Source organism: Lagenorhynchus albirostris, chromosome 14 (assembly GCF_949774975.1).
Source record: "Lagenorhynchus albirostris chromosome 14, mLagAlb1.1, whole genome shotgun sequence".
NCBI classification, from domain to species: Eukaryota; Metazoa; Chordata; class Mammalia; order Artiodactyla; family Delphinidae; genus Lagenorhynchus; species Lagenorhynchus albirostris.
Genome location: NC_083108.1, coordinates 59,016,667 through 59,037,425, shown reverse-complemented (window position 1 = coordinate 59,037,425; position 20,759 = coordinate 59,016,667). Strand labels below are relative to the sequence as shown.

Sequence of the window (20,759 nt, the reverse complement as noted above, 5' to 3'; positions counted from 1 at the left end):
TCTGAGTTTTGAATCATGATTAGAACAGTTCATTCCAATTCCAAGATTATTTTAAAGATTCCACTGCTTTCTCTAACTTCTATGGTTTTGTTACTTTACAGTTAAATCCTTGATCCACTCTGAATTTATTTTCTCTCATTTTTTTCCCTAATTATCCCAAAACCATGTATTGAACTATCCCCTTTTTTGGACTTATTTAAATATCATATTTATCATATACTAAATATCCCTATGCATTTCACCCTATGTCTTGATTCTGTAGTCTGTTCATTGATTTTCTGTCCAGTTCCCTGACAATGCTGTCTTGTTTTATCACTAAATCACTAAAATATATTTCAATATGTGCTGAGATTAGTCCTTCCAATACTATTTTCGCCTGTTTGTTTTTCTAGGTGAATTTTACGATCATTTTGTAAAAACCTTTTAAAAATGTAACTTTAAATTATCTGAGGTAATTTGCCTGGAAGCTCAGTGAATTCATGATGCAGATGCACAAAAGTCTTCATTAATTTAGAGCAAACTGACATTTCTACAATACTACTCAGTTTTCCTATCCAAGGAAAAAGTACCTTTTTTGTCCTATCCTAGAACTGTAACATTCATCTATATAGGTCTTGCTCAATTCTTGCTAAATTCATTCCTAGGAATTACAATATTTCAAATTTTAAAAATGACACACACACCAAAACAGTCTATTACTCATTTACATTGTTACTTATAAAGAGGGTTTTAACTTCTACTTGATTTTCTAATTGATAGAGGTAAAGGATAGTCTTTTTTTTAAATTTATTTTTAATTTTTGGCTGCGTTGGGTCTTTGTTGCTGCACGCGGGCTTTCTCTAGTTGCGGTAAGCGGGGGCTACTCTTCGTTGCGGTGCGCGGGCTTCTCATTGGGTGGCTTCTCTTGCTGTTGAGCACGGGCTCTAGGTGCGGGCTTCAGTAGTTGTGGCACTCGGGCTCAGTATTTGTGGCTTGCGGGCTCTAGAGCGCAGGCTCAGTATTTGTGGCGCACGGGCTTATTTGCTCCGTGGCATGTGGGATCTTCCCGGACCAGGGCTCTAACCCGTGTCCCCTGCATTGACAGGTGGATTCTTAACCACCGCGCCACCAGGGAAACCCAAGAATAGTTTTTGTATATAGGTAAAGAACAGTTCTCAGTAGATAATCTTGGTTTTCCTAATCCTGCTTGCAATTAAAGAAATTCACATGAAAATGAGGATCGCATCATTCATGCATCAGACTGGCCAAGATGAAAACGTTTATTATCTGCCATGCTAGCATGCGGAGACAGAGGAGGGCTCAAACACTGCTCGCAGGGTAACCATGTGATTCCAGAGTTCATGGGTAAATGCATAGTAGCCATGTCTCCTAAGAACTTTTCAGGTATCTTGGAGCAGGTGCACAAAAGTCCTCATTTTCCCAGAAAATTAAACACATATGTCAAAAAACAAGACACTTTGATGCTAAAAACAAAGAGACAAAATGACATACATCCAAGCTTCCCGCACTTCTCTCTGTCACATTAACAACCATCACTAAGCTTCTCTAGATGTCTTCAGAGGACGCCCCATGCATCTTGTAGGGCATCAGTCTCAGGTGTGTTCTACAGACCTCCTAGCCCATGATTATTCAGGGCTTGTTAGAAATGAATACCCCTGTGCCCCAGACCTACTGAAGCAGAATGTTTAGTGGGCACATCCCAGAAATAGGCATTTTAGCAACTTCACGACCGTTTCTTATGCTTTCTATAGCTTGAAAACAACTCTTTTAGAAGGTAGACTGTAAAATATTGAGTTTGATATTTCTGCAGTCTATCCAATTCATAATCTGACACTATCAAGTCCAGAGTGTGGGAATCTGTATTAAGATGACTATACGTAGGACATAATAAAGTATACATTCACCAGGCACCATTTTATAAGTGATAAAAGAATAGTGGCCTCATGAGCTCTTCCCAACAGAAAACTTCTGGTGTTGCTGGTGTGTTCTAGCGTGTATATTATATTTCTAAAATACCATACCAGCAATAACCGAGCATTTTATATTCTGCCAGACTCCTGGGATATGACAGTTACCATTTCACTGAAAAATGTTTGCCCTGTAATTTTACTCTCTCCTCCAACCACAGCCCCCTTCCAGCCCAGGTCAAACTGAAGCAACCAACTAAGCTGGCCATGAGGACGCAGCAAGGCACTGTGAGCAGGAGAGGCTGTTCAATGTCTGCTGGCATTATTTTTGTCAAAACCCTCCCATGTGTTTAAGGCATTCTAGCCAAAAGCAATACATTCCGCCAAAGCCCATCAGAGGAAGGCTGAAGGCTGTTTGCAAAGGCTGTTGTGTGTCATGAAGTGGTCTCCGTCTCCCCAGCTCCCTCAAGCAGCCACTGAAATGAATAATCCGGGCTTACTGTGCTCCTGCCAGCTCGTTTTTCTCTAAATATCCAAGATATTTGTGTAGCACCCAGAGGAGGCAACCATGTTAGCAATAATTAAATCAGCAAAATCTCTGTTCAAAATGCCAGTTCTTTTAGACCCTCAGATTGGTTTATCTGCCAGGTGGAACTAAAACTTAAATGAACTAAAAAAAAAAAAAGAATTACTACCTTCTCAATAAATATCTGATTGGACAATAACTCTTTACGATGATCTAAGCGCTTACAGTTAAAGCACTTGGCATGTGTACCCTGGGAAGGATTTCTGTTCCCAGGGGGCCGAGCCTGCTTATTAATGTGTCTACAAATGTTATTAACCTGGGGCCAAATTCCTGGTGTCAGGTTCAAACAAGCAGTGTCAGGTTCCTGCCACAGACTTAGATGGACTGTTTCTCATGGAAAATGTCAGAATTTGAAACGAATAAGGACTGAGCAGAAAACACAGGTTCCCGATGGGGGCCTGGCCATTACCTCTGCTTCTGAATACCCCTTCTCCAGACAGAAATGTAGGCCAGTCCCAAGAGGCCAGAGAAACCACTGGAAAAAATCATTAGCTCCAAATTCTCTGAGCAGAATCAAATCAGCTGCCATTTATTTTCTCTCGGTAGATCAGAAATGATTTTCCCTCTTGGATCCTGTTCGTACTTCTTAGGAGAGGAACATAGAACAAACATCGGCTCTGGGACAGACTACCTGGGTTTAAAGCTGGGCCCTACACCTTCTCAGCCACAGGACCTGGGCAAGCTCTTCAGTCTCCATGCCTCTGTTTCCTTATCGATAAGATGGGAGAATGACTATAACCCTCACTGGGCTGTGAAGATCCAGTTAAACTACTTATGATAGTATCTGGCACACGGTAAGCATTCAATTCAGGTTGACAAGGATGATAGTGGTGACGATGGTTAAACTTGTTTTCAGTCCACTGCTGCCTAAGTGGACAGTATATAAAGATAAGTAAATATCGTGCCATTTGAAAGTAACCACTGACATAGCTGTATGTCTTCACAGAAGTCACATTTTTGAACTCTTAAAGGTCTGGGCAATATGTAAAGTGAAAGGGGAAAGATTGTTGTATCTTCGAAGAAAATCTCCAGCAACAAAAGCTCATCCCTCTGTTTAATCATACATCAGTTGAGAATTTTTTGAAACAGCCCTCCCCCGCCCTGTAAAGAAGGTTACAATGATCCCTATGGTTCTGGATTAAAGTCAGAGTTATCAATATGAACTTATGTTTACCTTAATATAGATACAAATGGATACGTACAGAAATAATTATAGATATGTGTGTATGTATACTCCTGTTAGCATACATACATATACTTCCCAGCTCTGTTCACCCGGAGGGCCTAGACTCAATGACACCCCAGTAGCAACGAGCACACCCAGCCCAGATCTTGGTTTCTAAATACCCTTCTCCAGTAAAAGGAATGAGGGCTGCCTGGAGAAATGGCTGAGTCTAGGGCTGTAGCCTAAACCGTCCAAGATGGGCCTGGAACATCTTATTGTGTCAGAAAGTAAGGAAGTACTCAAAACCCAAAATGATGTGTACATGTTAAAGGGACACAGGTGCCGAAAGAAAGAGCTCCCAGCGGCCAAAGTGGGAGCAATTTGGGTAACAAATTAAATGATACAATACTGCATTATAACTTAAAGTATAAAATAAATATCCATAAGTCCACACTGATATTAAGTAAATGACTGAATAAATAAAATGGGGGTGAGACAAATTTCATCAGCAGAAGAATTACAAATAATTTATGTAGGGACTCCTCCCTTGAGGCGGTGGAGGACAATCCTTACCCCTTGAGTGAGGGCTGGGAACAGGGGCTGCCTTCCAAACAGCATGGTAAGCAAAGCAGGGGAGGGTAACTTTACAGTCACCACCTCAGCCAGGTGATCAAGGTCAGTATCATCAGGGATGACAAATCATGTTGATAACATGAACCCCTGCTATGCTTAATTAATAATAAAGTAATGAAAAGAGCACTTCACCCCTGTGGCCTTCCTCCCCAAAACACAAACCTTCAGTCTAATCATGAGAAACACATCAGGCAAACCCCAATTGAGAGACAGTCTCCAAAATATCTGACTAGTACTAAAAACTGTCAAGGTCATCAAAAACAAAGGAAGTCTGTGAAATTGTCCCAGCCCAAAGGATCCTAAAGACATGGCAACTAGATGTAATATGATATTCTGGGTGGGATCCTATAATAAAAAAGGTTTATTAGGGGAAAAGTAATGAAATCTGAGTAAAGTATGGACTTCAGTTAATAATAAAGTATTATACAAAGTATAATAAAGTATAATGTAGGTTTCTTAGCTGTGACAAATGTACCACAGTAATTAATGTAAGATGTTAACAACAGGGGAAACTGGATATGGGGTATATGAGAACTCCATACTATCTTTGCAACTTTTCTGTAAATATAAAACTATCCTAAACTAAAGTTTATTTAAATATTTTTTAAATCGGCCATAAAAATAAACACTCCCCAACACACACATGTAGATTTGCGCCCCAACACTCTCCTAATCTCCACCAGACCACAACTCACACATCCACACCCACACCCTACACTCTCAGGAAACCTTCCCTTGGGCCAACAAATATCGTTTACAGAGATTCCAGATCATATCAGCAGTCCAAGACCATTTATCAAGACTCATGAGAAAGCTGTGATAATTAAGTCAGTGTAGTATAGGTATGAGGATAGGTAAGTCGGCTTGTGAAACAGAACAGAGGGCCCTAGAAACAGACCTGTGCACCCAGGACACGTGATACACGACTGAGGTGGAACTTCAGCGGGGAGAGAATGGACTTTACAACCAGGAGTGCTGAGACGACTGGATATCCACATAGGAGAAACTAGGCAGCACACATAAAATCAGTGCCAAGTGACTTAAGGACAGACAGGAAAACAAAACTGTAAAGTTTTTAAAAGATAATCAACACAGTGGAATATCTTCATGATCTCAGGGGGTGCAGAAAGATTTCTTAAATGATTTGCCCTCCCTCGACCATTCCCCCCCAAAAAACATAAAGGAAAAACTTGATAAATTCTCTTAGGTAGGAATTACAGGCTTCTGATGCTGTAAAAACATAAAGAGAGGACTTTCCTGGTGGCGCAGTGGTTAAGAATCTGCCTGCCAATGCAGGGGACACGGGTTCCAGCCCTGGTCCAGGAAGATCCCACATACCGCAGAGCAACTAAGCTCGTGCGCCATGGCTACTGAGCCTGTGCTCTAGAGCCCACGAGCCACAACTACTGAGCCCACGTGCCACAACTACTGAAGCCTGCGCGCCTAGAGCCCGTGCTCCACAACAAGAGAGGCCACAGCAATGATAAGCCTGCACACTACAACAAAGAGTAGCCCCCGCTCGCCGCAAAAGAGAAAACCTGCGCACAGCAACGAAGACCCAACGCAGCCAAAAATGAATAAATAAATAAATAAAAATTTTAAAAATATATATAAAGAGTGAAAATACAAGACATAAATTTGAGAAGATATTTCAACACATACCATCAAATTAGATAGATAGACAGACAGATGAATAAACAAGATGAAGGTAAATATCCCAAGAGAAAAGGTGGCAAAGTCTTGAACAGGCTCTCCACACAAGACGAAACTTGAATGGCCAATAAATAAAAACATGCCAACTTCCCTGGTAACTGGGGAAATGAAAACTGAAATTCTTATCAGATCTCTCTCCACGCCCTGGCATCTTACAGCACTAAGGGCGTTGAGTAACAGGAAGTCTCCTGCACTACCGGTGTCCTCTTTGGAAAATATTGGCATCACCTAGTAAAACTGAGCTTGCGCCCACCCTGTGACTCAGCAATTAGACTCTTACACACCTGAACCTAAGGAATGCTAACACGTGGCACTATGAGATATGCAAGAAATGTTCAAGAAGCAATGTTCATAATAACAAGGCAGAAATAACGCAAATACCCATCACCTGTAGGATGGATAGATAAGTTGTGTTGCACTTATCAAACAGAACTGTGCACAGGACTTCCCTGGTGGTGCAGTGGTTAGGAATCCACCTGCCAGTGCAGGGGACACAGGTTTGAGCCCTGGTCCGGGAAGATCCCACATGCCGTGGACCAACAAAGCCTGTGTGCCACAACTACTGAACCTATGCTCTACAGCCTGAGAGGCACAATTACTGAGCCCGCGTGCCTAAGAGCCCGTGCTCCGCAACAAGAGAAGCTACCACAATGAGAAACCCGCGCACTGCAACGAAGAGTAGCCCCCGCTCACTGCAACTAGAGAAAGCCCGCGTGCAGCAATGAAAACCCAACGCAGCCAAAAATAAATAAATAAATTTGTAAATAAAAATTAAAAAGTAAATAAAGTGTATTAAGACTGCCTTAAAAAAAAAAAAGTGTACAGCTGTGGAAACGGACAAGGTACAGCTAATGTTCGTTGTGATGAAATCTCCCAGGCATGTTGAGGTAAGAGACAAACCATCATATAATACACTCAGGGTTATTCCATTTACACAAAGTTCAAAAACAGGCAAACCTAAATCTATTGTTTAGATATGCAAACATGGGTGGCAAAGTACAAAGAAAAAAAGTGATGGTTATCACAAAAGTCAGAGCAGCAGTTACTTCTGGATGGGGAGAAGGGGATGTGATTGAGTAGGTATAGAGCTGTTCAAATTCATATTATTCTTTAAGATATACGTAAGTGTTTTATAGATTCTTCATTAAGAATACTTGATAACTGAAACAGAGCAATTCCAGATCCCTCTCTGGGGAGGTCAGTCTTCAGTTCCTTCCCTCCCACTTGGATAATAGCAGTAGATGCAGGCTCAGCCGCTGCACAGCATCAGAAGAAGGTAGAAACACGGGAAGGCGCATCTCAGGGCACAAAACTCACATTTTAACAGCGCAGACTACTCTGCTTCCTCATCTCATGTAAGGAAAATGCTGGAGGTATTATTCATTCATTCACTCATTTACTTGTTTGTTTGTTTGTTTATGCTGTGTCACGTGGCTTGTGGGATCTTAGTTCCCCGACCAGGAATTGAACCCAGGGCCAGGGCAGTGAAAGCTCTGAGTCCTAACCCCTGGACTGCCAGGGAAGTCCCTGGGTGTGTTTTAATACTTGCCATGATATTTCCACACCTTGCACAGTAGTGGCTTTTGATGTTCGTTGGCTTTTTTGCTTTTTAGTATTTGGAATAAATTGGATTTTTAACATCTAACATCTCAAGTTCTGTTATTTGGTTTGTATAATTTTAAACAAACTCTTATACCCATTTTTGGCCCACTGTCAAGAATGGAATGAGTTTTGGAGTCACACGTAAGAAGTGAAAGCAATTCATGTATTCTTAGTAAAACAATATTTATTTCCAAATATATTTTTCATCTACTGAAGACCTCAACTTTCTCCCCAAAACTTGAAACCACTGGTACCTGATGATTTCTGACCGGGTTGGTATGTGTTTCAGGAAGCTGCACGGGGGCACTGAGCCTGCAATATCCAGCTCTCACCCTGGTTTCCCGCTCTAGATGACACAGGAAATTGCAAGAAGCCTTACTTGCTGAAGAATCCAGAGAGGCTCCCACGCCTACCGTGGTGTTGGCAGATAGGTTCCACCGCTTTAGCTGTTGGTGACTACATGCAGCTCTGTGTTAAGAAGAAGCCTGAGACCACAGAGGCTCAGGAGAAGACAGAGCCATGACTGATGGGCAATGGAGCCTGGGGATGAGAGACAGAAGTTGGAGGCAGGATCTCGGGGGTTTGCCATCCTGGCCCTGCCCACTGAGCCCAGACACTCGGCATACTTTTAAGCCACTCACCACACACCCATCTTCTCCCCATTCCTGAGGGCAGACGATCAGGTAGATACTCTTGATATCCCCCCCCACCCTGCCATGACACCTGTCAAAGGCCCTCCCACGCCCATGCCTCTGTCCATGATCTTCCCTTCCTGGAATTTCCTCCTACCCGACTCATCCTGAACAGCCCAGCCTGTGACACATTTTATCCATGAGCCTTTCCAAATCACCGTCTGCAATGACAGACTTTCCCTTTCCTGAATCCCTTTGTCCTTCCTGCACCTTAACTTTGGAACTTTATTAAACATAGTCTTGTATTACTCATTAGATATTTTCCTCCCCCTGTATATCCCTCTTGGCTCCCCAAATAGAAATAAATAGCTCTAAGAAAATATTTTCTTCTCTTTTCTTGTACTTCCCATAGTACTTTGCTCCACACAGAACGACCAAAAGTTATTTGCTAATCGAATAACTGAAAACTGGTAGAATAAATCGCCTTCCTCGTCCCCTAGCCTAGTTTCACTTCTGCCCCAGCTGCTCTGTTCTTGGAAGACGACCTCTGCTCCAGGAGAAAAGTCTTGACTCATCGGCAGCAGCCCAACCAATCTCTCACAGTGATTCTCTTGGAGACACCAGAAGTGTTGCTGTAAGATCTCAGAGACCCTGATTCCATTCCTCAGGATTCCACCCCTGATCATCTCCTGGGTTGTATTTAGGGGGGGGAAGGGAGGAACCTTGGGCATCCCCAGGTCATCACCCACCACTTCTCCAAGCCCCAGACTCCACCACTACTTTCAGTGGGTAACTTCCATCTGCTACCACAGGCAAGATAAAATAAATCAGGCCTCAAAGGCTCTCTCCTATCAGCACTTCTACACCATCACTCCTTCACCCTTTCTGATTCGTTCACAGCCCTAAGGATGTCAGGAGACCCCTAAGCTGGAACCCATTAGAGGAAGGCCAATGTCTACGTGATCAAGAAAGGTAGGAAGAGTTCCTAATCTGGAGAGGTCACGGGGGGTTTGTGTACAGAGTCAAGAGTCCAAAATCGGGAAAAGAAAACCAAGGAAACAGAACTGGAGCCTGCTATGAGGTAGGGGTGGGGTGGGCATAATTTCTCCAATAAATTACTTATTATGATGGCTACAGATCAAGGCTGCTTGAAAGGCTGACGGGGAAAAGTGAAGGGGGGATTCTGGCTGAAGTGTCAGGGGTGGGATAGGGAATCCTCTTCTTCCTCTAACCTCAACACCTGGAGGATCCTTCTCCCCATCATTGATTAAAGCAGATGGTTCCTGAAATACCTGCAGTGCATCACATGAAAGCACCCAAGCAAGGTGATCCTACCTCCTGGCCCAAGCCAAGGCAACCAAGTACAGGCTGGATCTGGGGGAGTCCCAGCATCCAGGAGGGGGCTGGGTGCAAGATGCTGGTCCAGCGGCACCTGATATTAATCAGACGGAGGCAAACCAATCCACAATCGCACCTTTTCTCCTGATGACTATCATTGTGAGATGCAGAAAAGGGGGCAGAGAACTGGAGCTGCTTCTGAAGGGGACAAGACGGTGGGTCGGTGGTGCTTCTTCCGTATCCTGAATGATGCTGGACCACTGTTTCCAGCCTCCGTGAGCTCTGAAGGGCAGCAGGGAGGCCCAGGCAGGTGTGGCCTGCAGTCAGAAGCCCAGCCAGGTTCCAGGACCCCGTCCCTCTTCCCTCGCATCAACTCCTATCACCTAAGGCAATGCTTTTGCGAGTATGGCCCTTGGACCACTTGTAAAAGAACTGCTTTACAAAATGTATTTGTCCCCAGCCTGCTCCTGCCCTATTGAATCAGAATCTACGGAACTGAATCCTGGAATCTGAATTTTAACAAGTGTGCTAAGCAATTCTTATGTTCATGGAACTTTTAAAACTCCTAAAGCAAGGTGATCTATTTCTTTTTTTTCTTTTCAAGACTTGTTTGCCCAAAATTTCCCACCAGGCCCAGGACAAGGCTGTGCAGTCTCTGGCAGGCTCTCCAGACTTTCTGAGAAGAAGGTTTCTTTTCCCTCTAGACCCCAGGCCAAATGTGCCCTCATCAGAGGCACCTGGAATTAGCCCGAGGCCTCGTGTTACTAGTTCAGAAGCCTGGGACCCGCCCTGCTCAGCACATGTCAGCAAATGGTCACTGTCCGGGCTCCAAGCTGGCTGCGCTCCTCCAGCCGGCCACCTCAGGCCCTGCACAGTCAGTTCAGCGCAGGCTCTCTGATTTTCTTTCAACTATGTATGTTCCTAAAATGTCCCCAATTTGCAATGCCCCCTTCCAGCATCAGTAGATGGTAAGGAGAAGGGAGGTGCCCCATCCCCTAGGCCCCATCAGGAGTCACACACACTTCTCCCCAAGGACCGTCCTCACTGGGGAGGGAGGGGGCAGGAAAGCAGGGAAGGGATGTCCCCGGAGCACCTGCTGTGCACAAGCTGGGGACAGTCTTCTCACGCACAGTATCACCAACTCCGGTTTGCTTCCTCGCCTGGGTTCAGAGAGACCACACATCACTCCAACTCCACAATAATCTGAGCCCGAGGAGATTCTGTCTAGAATTCTTCAAGATATTCAGGAAAATCTCTCAGAAAGATCAGGAGCCTTAAAAAAAAATCCAAACTGGAAGTCCTGAGTTCCTCTGATCAGATGCCCGTGAGGGCCTTTCATGCTGGGGTGTGGTCAGACCCTTCTACCCTCTTCTGGAATATTGGTGGATGTGAAACCCACTAACCCCATGATCGGCATCTCCCCTGCGAAGCACTTCTGCACACAAGCCTCCAGTGGCTGAGTCAAGTTCAGGGAGTTAATCCCATTTCAAGTCCAGGCCTAGCTCTGCTCAAGGATTTACAAGCTTACACAACCAAAGTCTGTTAGGTGAGCCCGGCTCCTGCTACACACACACACACACACACACACACGCACGCACGCACGCTCACACACACACCAAATCTGCATACTATCCTTCTCCAACCCCCAGTGAAAAAGAAACTATCGTCTTGGGGCGATTACAGAAGAGCAAAGTCTTTTAGATTAGAGTAAAAGAAGGTCAAGCTCTAAATAAGGTCTGGGGTGGAGAGACTTGGCTAACTCCCCAGAAAAATCGTACCGGCAGGCGGAATCTGGAGCAGCTGGATTGGTTGGCCAAGAACGCAATTCCACTGCCATGGAAAGGAGTCAACAGCAGGTGTCATTAGGCTCGCAGGCCTATCATTTACCAGACTATTTCTGTCTAGCGGGAGAAAGTTTATCCTCTGGGCAAGGACCAATCCACCAGGCTTCCCCTTCTCCGCTTTCCTAAATGGGAGTTTTTAATACAGTTCCCGTTTTTCTTCTGTACAGTGGGTGTGGCGGGGAGTGGTTAAATTCATCCTTTGGCTCAGCGTGTTTACAAAACTTTAGTTAATCATATATAATATACATAATATGCATGTATATGTGCACATATACATGTCCGCACACACACACCACTGCCTAATATTTACTTATTATTTTTATCTAAATCCAACTTTGTTAACTGAAATTTGTACTGGGGTAGCTGTGGATTCACACGCCATTACAAGAAATAATACTGAGAGACTCCTTGTACGCTTTGCCCTGTTTCCCCAGATGGCACCGTTCTGCAAAACTGTAACATCATACCCAGGACACTGACACCAATACACTCCATGCTGTTCAGATTCCCCTGGTTTTACTGGTGCTTGTGTGTGTGTATTATCACTCGTGTAGGTTCGTGTCCTCCCCACAGAGAGGTGGACGTTTCCAGCATCACAAGGATGCCTCGTGCTGCCCGTTTATGTCCATGCTGTCCTTCCCCCGCCCCTCCGCCCACCTCACCCCGACCATAACCACTAATCTCCCTCTAATTCTAAAATGGTTTCATTTCCCAAAGTTATATAAGTGGAATCATACAACATGAAACCCTCGGTACTGGCTTTATTCACTTAGCATATTTCCCTGGAGGTTTGTCCAGGTTGCTTGTACCCGTTTTGTTCCTTTTCACTGCTGAGTAGTATTCCACAGTGTGACGCACCCTGGTGTGCCCACTGAAGGACATCTGGGCTGATTCCATCACAAACAAGGTTTCCGTGGGGACTTACCTGGTGGTGCAGTGGTTATGAATCTGCCTTCCAATGCAGGGGACATGGGTTTGATCCCTAGTCAGGGAGCTAGATCCCACATGCATGCCGCAACTAAGAGTTCGCATGCCGCAACTAAGGAGCCCGCTGGCCGCAACTAAGGAGCACACATGCCTCAACTAAGACCCAGTGTGCAGGCTTTCTGTGAACGTACGTTTTTATTTCTCTGGGATAAATGCCCAAGAGTGTGATTGCTGGGGCATATGGTAATTTTATATTTAGTTTTTAAAGAAATCGCCAAAGAGTTTTCCAGAGTTTTATACACACATCAGCAATATACGAAGGATCCAGTTCTTCCCCACCCTCACCCGCACTAGTTGTTATCCCTCTTTCTTATTTTAGCCACTCTGATGGTCTGATTATGACATTCAACATCTTTTCAGGGTTTTGCTCAACATCTTGATGTTCTCTTGGGTGAAATGTCTACTCATCTCTTTTGCCCATTCTAAAATGAGACTTTATTAAACTTTATTAAACTTATTAGACTTTATTAAGTCTTCAGAGTTCTTTATGTAGCCTACATGCTACTCCTTTGTCAGATGTTTGGTTTGCAAATATTTGCTCCCAGTCTGTACGTTGTCTTTCATCCTCTTCACATGGGCTTTCACAGAGCAAATGTTTTCAATTTTGAAGAGGTCCAATTGATCAATTTTTCCTTAGATACACTGGGATTTTGCTATCAAGTCTAAGAACTCTTTGCCTAACCCCAGATTCTCAAGATCTTCTCTTAGATATTTTCTAAAAGTTTCTAAGAGTTTTACATTTTACATTAAAGTCTATGATTCATTTTAGAGTAATTTTTATATAAGGTGTGAGGCTAGGGTTGAAGTTCTTTTTTTTCCCCTCTTTTTTAAAGTTTGGCAGTTCCTCAAATTATTAAATACCGAGTTACCAAATGACCCCAAAATTTTACTCCTACGTATACACACAGGAGAAATGAAAACATATGTCAGTATAAAATTTGTACATGGGGCTTCCCTGGTGGCGCAGTGGTTGAGAGTCCGCCTGCCGATGCAGGGGACACGGGTTCGTGTCCCGGTCCAGGAAGATCCCACATGCCACAGAGTGGCTGGGCCCATGAGCCATGGCCGCTGAGCCTGCGTGTCCAGAGCCTGTGCTCCGCAACGGGAGAGGCCACAACAGTGAGAGGCCCGCGTACCAAAAAAAAAAAAAATTTGTACATGATTATTCACAGCAGCACTTTTCATAATAGCCAAAAGGTGAAAACAACTTGAATTTCAACTGGTGAATGAAAAAATAAAATGTGGTATATCCACACAATGGAATAACAGTCAGCCATGAAAATGAATGAAGTAGCTGATACAAACTTCAACATGGAAGGACCTTGGAAGTATGCTGAGTGAAAGAAGCCAGGCACAGAAGACCACATTTGTATGATTTCGTTTATACAAAATGTCCACAAAAGGCAAATTAATAAAGACAGAAAGGTAGATTAGCGGTTGCTAGAGGTGGGAAGGAGGTGGAAATTGGAAGTGGCTGTAATGGGCATGATGCTTGTTTGCAGAGTGGAGATGTTCTGAAATGAGATGTGAGGCTGACTAGACAACTCTATACATACACAAAATTCATTGAACTGCACACTTAAAACAGATGGGTCTTATGGTTTGTCAATTATCTCAATAAAATATATTAAATGCTTAAAAATTTTAAATTTACTAGCATCTAACTGGGTTTTCTTGTTGAGTTAATCAGAGATTCGAAGGAGAATCGCAAAGGGAGTTATGTCCTTGATTCAATAACAAGGAGAATTTAAGAGAAAAATCTAAGAGAGTTTTGTGTCTAACAAGAGATCCACATTCCACCCTTTAAACCACAACTACGGGAGCTGGAGAAGCTACATTCGGACCCACTGAGGCCAAACCAGGGGGCATAGGCTCATGGGACAGTGACCCCATGATGTCACACTGGAAGCTGGAAGTAGCACTGGATCATCTCCCTTTGGGGATGGAGTACAGATAAGCAGACAAAGCAGAATGTCTGCCGAGGAGAATGCAAAACAGTGAATTCCACCCTGAGACACGGTGTGGCTTCGGTGCCAGTGGCCAAACCAACACGTCACAGACATCAGGCTGGACTTTTCCAGGAACTGCCCCTCTTCAAAACCACCCACCCTCCCATTCTTGTGACTATGGTGGGAGAAATCATCTGTCCCACCCACATCCCCTCCCTTGGCCACAAATGCTTTCTCATGACGTGCGGCAATCCTTTTATGGCAATGTAGAAACAAAGAGAGCGCCAGGCCAGGATCTTTCTAGAAACTAAAGCTGGAACATATCAAATACCAGAGCTAAAGGCACCCCTGTTTTTTTTACCATGTGGATCCCAGTACCTTCCAATAAATTCCCCTTTTTCCTGAAATTAATTTCAATTGAGTTTCAATCCCCTATAGTCAAGAGTCCTAACTAATTCCATTCACGTTTAAATCGTTTTCTGCTTAAATTGTCATCCATTCGTTCTCCCACGATACACAAGGCTTAGTTCACTGGAAGTCGCACCTTTATCACAATTCGATGGTGTCAGGTGAGAGCAAAGGCTTTCTCTCAGCAGAGGCTGCCTCCACCCACCCAGCCCACCTCCTTCCCACGACGAAAGTTAAACCATTCGTCTGGGAATTCTGGACAAGCAGGCTGTTTCAGGATTACAGGGCAGAAGGCAGAGATCTGAACTAAGTCTGGGGAGTTTAAAGACCTGTCCAGCCCCCAGAAAAACAAACAAGTAAGTGGTGGTTATGGCTGTTATTATAAACCAACCTGGTGCAATGTGATAGAAAGCTTCTGAAATCCCAAACAGAGCAATTTGGCAAAGCCCATCTTAAGGGCTTTTGCAAGATCTTTCCTGTTGTTCATTACACTTTGGTTTAATCATGTTTGGATTAGCAAAACCTGAAGCGTGTGTTGTTGTCTTTACGAAAATCAACTACTCGAATTGCTGACAATTAAACTAACCAGGGGATGGAGACAACACAAATTCACTGTTTTCTTTTTTATTTCAGTTTTATTTAGTAAAAATAGTTAGCTTATCAGGCTAGACAGAGCTATCATCACAGCTTTAGTCTAGGCAGACTGGGTCCCTACAAACCTCTCTCCTGGCAGAGGAAGTTCAACACCCAGTGTCTCTGGGGGAAGCCAAAATGTTCACATACCATGCATCAAGTTCAGATCTTAGAACAAAACAGTGAGATCATATAGACCTGGCTACATCCTTAAGTTAAAGTCTAGAACTAAAACAAACAGGGATGCTGTGGAAAATGTGAAGAATTCTAACCCTCCTCACCATATGAAAATGTTACTAAAATGGTAATAGTAGAAATAATGACAAAAACAACAGACAAGGTAACAATAAACAATAATAAGGGAATTCCCTGGCAGTCCAGAGGTTAGGACTCCGAGCTTCTACTGCAGGGGGCGCAGGTTCGATCCCTGGTTGGGGAACTAAGATCTTGCAAGCCATGCGGCATGGCCAAGTAAATAAATGAATTAATTAATTCAAAAAAATATTAAAACCATTTAGCCCAAAGACATCTAGAGTCAGGGGTGTAACTGTACTCTGTACAGGAGATTTGATTTAAATATTCATGAGTGGGTGCTCCCTCAAATGTGCATCTCCCTATTATTTTTCCCTCAATTCTACTCTGGTTGGATAAATACCACCTTGATCACCACAAGTGAATGACATAAATTAAATTATGACACTGAGAACAGACTTAACCACACAGTTGTGACAGCCTTTTACGCACAGACATTCAGGATGGAGGACTTGAACTGCATAGACATTTTTAAAATGCATCTTACCTAATATCTGAGAGGTCGCACTTGTTTCCAGCGATAGCCATCACAATGTTTTCTGGACCATGTTCTTTCAGTTCTTTCACCCATTTCTTCAAGGTATGAAATGAATCCTAAACCAAAAGTGTAAATCAATCTTGGGAAAGACCCATCAGTGTAATATCTGAACCATGTAGAAATACAAACCCAATATAATTTAATGAAGAAAAATATCTTCAGGGGGCACACAAAGGTTAACATACTCCCCCAACCTTGGCACAAAATTTAATATTAGCTAAGTTATACTTACAGAGCCTGTAAAAAGTTCCCCTTCTAAAATGGAAATTTGAAGTTAAGATAATCATATTAGTAATTTTCTTTTATAAATAACATTAATGTTAGCCTTACCTCAACTTGAGTGAGACAAAGCTATAGGACTGAACCAATGTTCATGCTTAATCAGAAAAGAAAAAATATATACATACATACACACACACGCGCATAAACGCACGCTTTAGAGTCCTATTTTCCTAACTGCTCTTCCCTCACAATGACCTCCAGGAAACAGCCAAGGTAGCCACTCCAATTAGGAAGCAGTGGTCAGGAACTCACGGATGGTCACAGCATCGAATTAGTTAAAGCAGTTAACTAAGTTCAGTTAAGCAGGTCCTCAACGCTGAGTTCCAGGAGTGGGGGAAATGCAAGCAGACCACTGCCATTATTCATTGATGGGTATCTTGGGTCCTCAAAATGATAACTAAAAATACATTCATCCCACATGCACGCAGACACACTATACATATATAAACATCATCCTTGGCGTTTCAAGTTGTATGATTGAAACATTAATAGGAAATAAGTATCTATAACCATCAAACACGCAAAATTTAAAAGTAATTTTCCTTTTCCTAAAAATCTGACATTCTGGAGACCAGTATTAGCAGGCATAACCTTGCCCTTACAAACAGTCAATTTTAAAAGCGAATGATCATTGTTTATTTAATTTAGCAGGTAGATTTGAAAGGCTTAGCTACATATAGATGAGAGAAACTCAAAATTTGGTGTTCACTCACCCCAACCAGCATACTGTGGAATCTCACCCCAGGCAGCTGGTGAGACTCACTGATGTCTCTGCCTTGGTCTTTCTAGGGGGATCGCCATAAAGGGCACCTAAATTCTAAAGGGGACCTTCTTACCTGTTTGGTAATATCATACACTATGACAGCTGCTGCGGATCCACGATAGTACATGGGAGCCAGTGAATGAAACTGTTTAGGAACAATGGATAGTTTTAGGCCAAAGTGAACATACTTTATGCAACCCCAAATTAAACATAAAATGATCACCCTACATCATCCCCATAGGATCCCTAGAATTTCCCCAGAATTCAGATCCGATGATAAATTTTCCTCCTCAATGGCACATTCCCTTGTAGTTTATAAACCATGAGATTCATTCTTGGGAAAAGCCAAAAATAAACGTTATTTTCAATGTTGCTATCCTATGAATTTTCTTTTCCCTACCGCTCATCATTTATCTAATATGGTGGACCCAGGGCAATCTCATTAGGATGATACAGCGATAAGATGTTTGCCAAGGGAAGGAAAAGGCGAGACTGGTACAAATCACACCACCCGGGCCTGGCTGCTAAGGAAAAGCCCTGCAGCAAGGGCATCTCGGCCCCCGCCCTCGGGTCTGGAAGGCTGCCGTCCCACAAATTCACAACAAATGGTGAGAGAGATGAGCTTCGTTCCAAATGTGACAGAGCAAGTGCTGCTGGTCATGAGAATCATTCATCCCCAAGCAGGACAGATACGTATCCTGGGGATACATACAGATTTTATGTATATTTTGAAGACTATATCTTTAAATATATTTGAATATATCTGAAGCACATATCACAGAGGTGTTTTGAAAGACAATAAGAAAAAGATAACTCAGCTCAATAGAAAAATGAACACAGGATATATAGAGATAGATAAATCACAGAGGAAGAGTAATAAACTGTCAATAAATATTTTAAAATATGTTCAATGATAATAAAAGAAATGAAAATAAAAGCAATGATAGGGTATTCATTAATTTATTAAGTATTGAAAAGATTGATCATATCCAGGGTTGGTGTGGGTTTGGGGCAGGAGGCACTCATACACTACACAGGAAGGTATTTTAAGACCTGTTTATGGAAAGATGCTCAACCCCACTAACCATCAGGGAACTGCAAATCAAAACCACATGAGATATCACCTCGCACCTGTTAGAACAGGTATTATTAAAAAGACAAGAAATACCAAGTGTTGGCAGGGATATGGAGAAAAGGGTACCCTCATACGTTGTTGTCTGGAATGTAAATTGGTGTAGCCACTATGGAAAACAGTATGGAGGTTGCTCAAAAGATTAAAAATAGAACTACTAAATGGTCCAGCAATTTCTTTTCTGGATATTTATCTGAAGAAAACAAAAACACTAACTTGAAAAGATATATTCGCCCTCATGTACACAACGGCATTATTTACAAAAGCTAAGACATGGAAAAACTACCAGTGTCCATCAACTGATAAATGGATCATCAATAAGATATGATACACACACACACACGCATACACACTCACATACACACACACACCACACACACACAGGAATATTATTCAGCCATAAAAAAGAATGAAATCTTGCCATTTGCAATACCACGGAGGGAACTTGAGGGCATCATGCTAAGTGAAGTCAGTCAGTCTGAGAAAGATAAATACCATATTATCTCACTTACATGTGGATCTAAAAACAAAAACTGAATTCACAGATACAGAGAGCAGACTGGAGGTTGCCGGAGGCCGTGGGTAGGGGTTGGCATAATAGGTGAAGGTGGTCAAAAGGTACCAATTTCCGGGCTTCCCCGCCAATGCAGGGGACACGGGTTTGAGCCCTGGTCTGGGAAGATCCCACATGCCGCGGAGCAACTAGGCCCGTGCGCCACAACTACTGAGCCTGAGCTCTAGAGCCCACGAGCCATAACTACTGAAGTCCGCGTGCCTAGAGCCCGTGCTCTGCAACAAGAGAAGCCACCGCAATGAGAAGCCCGCGCACCGCAATGAAGAGTAGCCCCCGCTCTCCGCGACTAGAGAAAGCCCCACGCAGCAACGAAGACCCAACACAGCCAAAAATAAATAAATAAAATAAATAAGTTTATATAAAAAAAAAAAGGTACCAACTTCCAAGTATAAAATAAATAAGGCAGGGGAGGGAATCAATAGCATAGTGACTATAGTTGATAATACTGTATTGTATATTTGTAAGTTCCTAAGAGAAAAGATCTTAAAAGTTCTCATCACAAGAAAAAAGAATTGTAACTGTGCAGTGACGAATGTTACCTAGGATGTGAACTAGACTGTTTGTGGTGATCATTTCACAATACATACAAACACCGAATCAGTATGTTGTAAACCTGAAACTAACATAATGTGGTATGACAATTATACATCAATTTTTTTAAAAAGTCAAGTACATAGAAGCAAAGAACAGAGTGGGGGTTAGCAGGAACTGAGGGCGCTGGGTAGGGGTGGCTGGGAACACACTGATCAAAGGGGACGAGGCTGCAGCTATGTGGTTAAGTCTAGAGATGGAATATACAGCGTGATGACTGTGGTTGATAATACCTGAACCTGGAAATTTGCCAAGAGAATAGATTTCACATGTTCTCACCACTTAAAAAGGCTAACTATGTGAAGAGAAAATATGCTAATTAGCTTGACTGCAGTAATCATTTCACTACGTATACATACATCAAATCATCGTGTTGCACACCTTAAACATATACAATTTTTATTTTTTTAAAAAAAAGAGATCTTCTTTCAAAGCTACTGTTGGTAACATATAACAAAAAGTTGAAATGTGCGTATCGTTTGACCCCAAAGTTCCACTTTTGTGATCGTCACACAAAGATCCTCAGCCCTATGTGGTAAATGGGAGAAAAAGATTCAAAACAACCCAAAGGTTCATCATAGAGAATTCATTAACGTTGTATGTATATCATGGAAATGCCACAACCATTAAAATGATGGTGAGGATTTTTATTTATAGGAAAAGATATCCTTGACATACCGTTAAATGAAAACAACAGTCTCAGAGCAGCAGACGCAGCATAATATAATTTTGGGTAAAATGCGTCTGGGTGGGTCCATGTGTATAAGCATAACATAATGTTTCTCAAAATGTTAACAGTGGGATTTCTCATCGCGTGTACCTTTTCCTCATAAGAGTCTGTACTGTATAAATTTTTATGATGATTTTTAAATGATTTTTAAATTTTCTAAAAGCAGCCATATTTCAGCCATAAAAAATAATGAAATAATGTTCAGCAACATGGAGGGATCTAGAGATTATCATACTGAGTGAATGTAAATCAGACAAAGACAAATATCATATGATATCACTTATATGTGTAATCTAAAAGAATGATACAAATGAACTTACTTACAAAACAGAAATAGACTCACAGACATAGAAAACAAACTTATGGTTACCAAAGGGGAAAGGTGGGGGGAAGGGATAAATTAGGAGTTTGGGATTAACATATATACACTATTATATATA

At 42.5% G+C, this 20,759-nt stretch overlaps 1 protein-coding gene across 2 annotated transcripts in view; it reads right to left on the bottom strand.

The window, feature by feature from the left end:
* The window catches only part of RAB31 (RAB31, member RAS oncogene family), a 114,815-nt gene that overhangs the window by 33,604 nt on the left and 60,452 nt on the right, over nt 1-20,759 (bottom strand). For both annotated transcript variants that reach the window (XM_060121287.1, XM_060121286.1), the window contains exons 4-5: nt 17,366-17,437; nt 16,197-16,303 (exon numbers count right to left, since the gene is read on the bottom strand). In XM_060121287.1, the coding sequence (XP_059977270.1) occupies nt 16,197-16,303; nt 17,366-17,437 (179 nt within the window). The remainder of the gene's footprint in view (nt 1-16,196; nt 16,304-17,365; nt 17,438-20,759) is intronic.